Source organism: Chrysochloris asiatica, unplaced genomic scaffold, assembly GCF_000296735.1.
Source record: "Chrysochloris asiatica unplaced genomic scaffold, ChrAsi1.0 scaffold00046, whole genome shotgun sequence".
Classification (NCBI taxonomy): domain Eukaryota; kingdom Metazoa; phylum Chordata; class Mammalia; order Afrosoricida; family Chrysochloridae; genus Chrysochloris; species Chrysochloris asiatica.
Genome location: NW_006408564.1, coordinates 6,980,117 through 6,982,959, shown reverse-complemented (window position 1 = coordinate 6,982,959; position 2,843 = coordinate 6,980,117). Strand labels below are relative to the sequence as shown.

Sequence of the window (2,843 nt, the reverse complement as noted above, 5' to 3'; positions counted from 1 at the left end):
AATATTGAATGATGTAGACAGCATCAAAAAAGATAGAAGGAATACTCAGAGCCACTATACCTAAAAGAAATGGTTGATGTTCAGCCGTATCAAAAGGTAGCATATGATAAGAGCCAATGGTACTGAAGGAAGAAGTCTAAGGTACTCTGAAAGCATTGGCAAAGAACAAGGATCTGGGAATTAATGGAATACAAATAGAAATCTTTCAATGAACTGATGGAGCACTAGAGGCTATTTGCTCATCTATGCCAAGAAATTTGGAAGACAGCTACTTGGCTAACTTATTGGAAGAAATCCATATTTGTGTCTCATCCAAAGAGAGATGACCCAATGGAATGTGGAAATCATCAGACAATATCATTAATATCACATGCAAGTAAAATTTTGCTAAAGAATTAAAAAATGGCTGCAACAGTACATTGACAGAGAACTGCCAGAGGGTCAGTCTGGATTCAGACAAGAATGTGGAATGAGGGATATCATTGCTGATGTCAGATGGATCTTGGCTGAAAGCAGAAAATACCAGAAGGATGTTTACCTGTGCTTTATTGACTATGCAAGGGCTTTTGATTGTATGGATCACGACAAGCTATGGACAATAATATGGAGAATGAGTATTCTGGAACACTTTGTTTTGCTCATGAGGAACTTGTACATAGATCAAGAGGCAGCTGTTTGAACAAGGAGACCCTGAAAGGTTTAAAATTAAGAAAGATGTTCACCAGGGTTGTATTCTTTCATCATTCTATTTAATCTGTGTACTAAACACATAATCCAAGAAGTTGGATTATACAAAGAAAAACATGGCGTTAGGATTGGAGTGAGACTTGCTAACAACTTGCAATATGCAGATGATACAACCTTGCTTGCTGAAAGGGCGGATGACTTAAAATACTTACTGATTAAGATCAAAGACCACAGTCTTTGGTATGGGTTGCACCTCAATGTAAAGAAAACAAAACTCCTCACCACTGGACCAATAAATAACATCAAGGTAAATGGAGAAAAGATTGAAGTTGTCAAAGACTTCATTTTGCTGGATCAACACTCATGGAAGCAGCAGTCAAGAAATCAAACAATGTATTTCATTAGTCAAATCTGCTGCACTAGACCTTTTTAAAGTGTTGAAGAGCAAAGATGTCAGTTTGAGGACCAAGGTGCGCCTGACCCAAGCCAAGGTATTTTCAGTGGCCTCATATGCATATGAAAGGTGGATAATAAATGATGAAAACCATAGACGAAATAATGCATTTCAGTTACTGTGTTGGAGGAGAATATTAAAAGTACCATGGACTGCCAGAAGAACAAACAAATCTGTGTTGGGAGAAGTACAGCCAGAATTCTCCTTAGAAGCCAGGATGGCGAGATTTAGTCTCTCATATTTTGCACCTATTTATTGGGAAGGATCAGTCCCTGGAGAAGGACATCATAGTTAGTGAAGTGAGGAATCAGTCCAAAAGAAGGAGATCCCAATGAGATTGATTGGCATAGTGGAAGCAGCAATGGGCTCAAGCATAGCAACAATTGTAAGGTTGGCACAGGACTAGGTAGTATATTATTTTGTGCATGAGTCTCTATGAGTTGGTATGACTTGAAAACACCTAACAGCAGAACAACAATAAATATAATGTTGACTTTTTAATACAGGGATTCCACAGAACATTGCAAAATTAACTTTTAACTTTTTGCTGGAGAGGGTACTGTTAGCAATGAACTTACATTGCATATTTTTTGGTTATTTTTAGCTTCTTCGATCGATTAAAGATGTAAATGAACCAAAGTTTCTATCACACGATATACCCTTATTTAATGGAATAACTAGTGACTTATTTCCTGGTATTAAACTTCCTGAAGCTGATTATAATGTAAGTAAACTTGTAAGAATGACTGATTCTTCACAGCAAATGTATCTGATGGCTCAGTAATTTGCAAAGTCTTATTAAATTATTCTGTTACCATTTTAATTAAAGAGGATGAGTACATTTTACCAGGGTCAACAATGTTCTGGGTAAAGATAATGTTACTTGTAAAGGAGAAAATGTTTTGTCTTTTATCATCTGATTAGAGTATCTGCTAGTATATGTACAATAATACTAGTTTGTGTTTCAGAATGTAAAAAAGATGGTAGGCTAAAAGTGGTAGAACATTATCTAGCTAACATAATCAGTCTTTGTTTTCTCAAATTTAAGTAAAATGTTGACTCAGTTTTCAAGGAGACAATGTAAATTTCCCATTTAATTTAAATTAAACATTATAATAATGCCTAAATATGTAGATACATAAGTATCTTCTGTTTGTAGCTATTATGTAATATTTTAAAAATCACAATTAAAATTCAGATAGCAATAAACAAAACAATCTCAATCAAATTCAATTTAACAAAATTAATTTAGAGATAGATGATATGTGGCTGAAATGAAATTGTTGCTTTATGGAAATTTCCACAGTAAAATGTACAGTGATGGTTCTTTTGAGTTCAGCATGCATAAAGTACCTTTTGTCTTGTGATGATTAAATTTTTCTACCCCCTTTCTCTATTGATATTATTGCAAAATATTCTCTTTGTCTCAGCGGTGGTTTCACTCAGGAATTACTTGGCTTAAAGGCATCATTTATTATGTGTTTATTAAGAATATGCACAGTAAAACATCAATTCAACAGTTTCTACATGTACAGTCCAGTGACACTGATTCCATTCTTCAGTTTATGGATACCTTTTCTTCTTTTCTGAGTTTTTCCTCCCCATTTGACATCAACTCACTGTCCCTTAAGTTTATTATCTAATCTTTCAAGTTATTATCACTTTGACCCCATATGTTCTTGTTGTTAGGTGCTGTTGAATT

At 34.6% G+C, this 2,843-nt stretch overlaps 1 protein-coding gene across 1 annotated transcript in view; it reads left to right on the top strand.

Moving 5' to 3' along the window:
- DNAH12 (dynein, axonemal, heavy chain 12) overlaps positions 1–2,843 on the top strand; it is a 397,890-nt gene that overhangs the window by 121,977 nt on the left and 273,070 nt on the right. Inside the window, exon 26 of the mRNA XM_006862120.1 lies at positions 1,746–1,865. Within this exon, the coding sequence (XP_006862182.1) occupies positions 1,746–1,865 (120 nt within the window). The remainder of the gene's footprint in view (positions 1–1,745; positions 1,866–2,843) is intronic.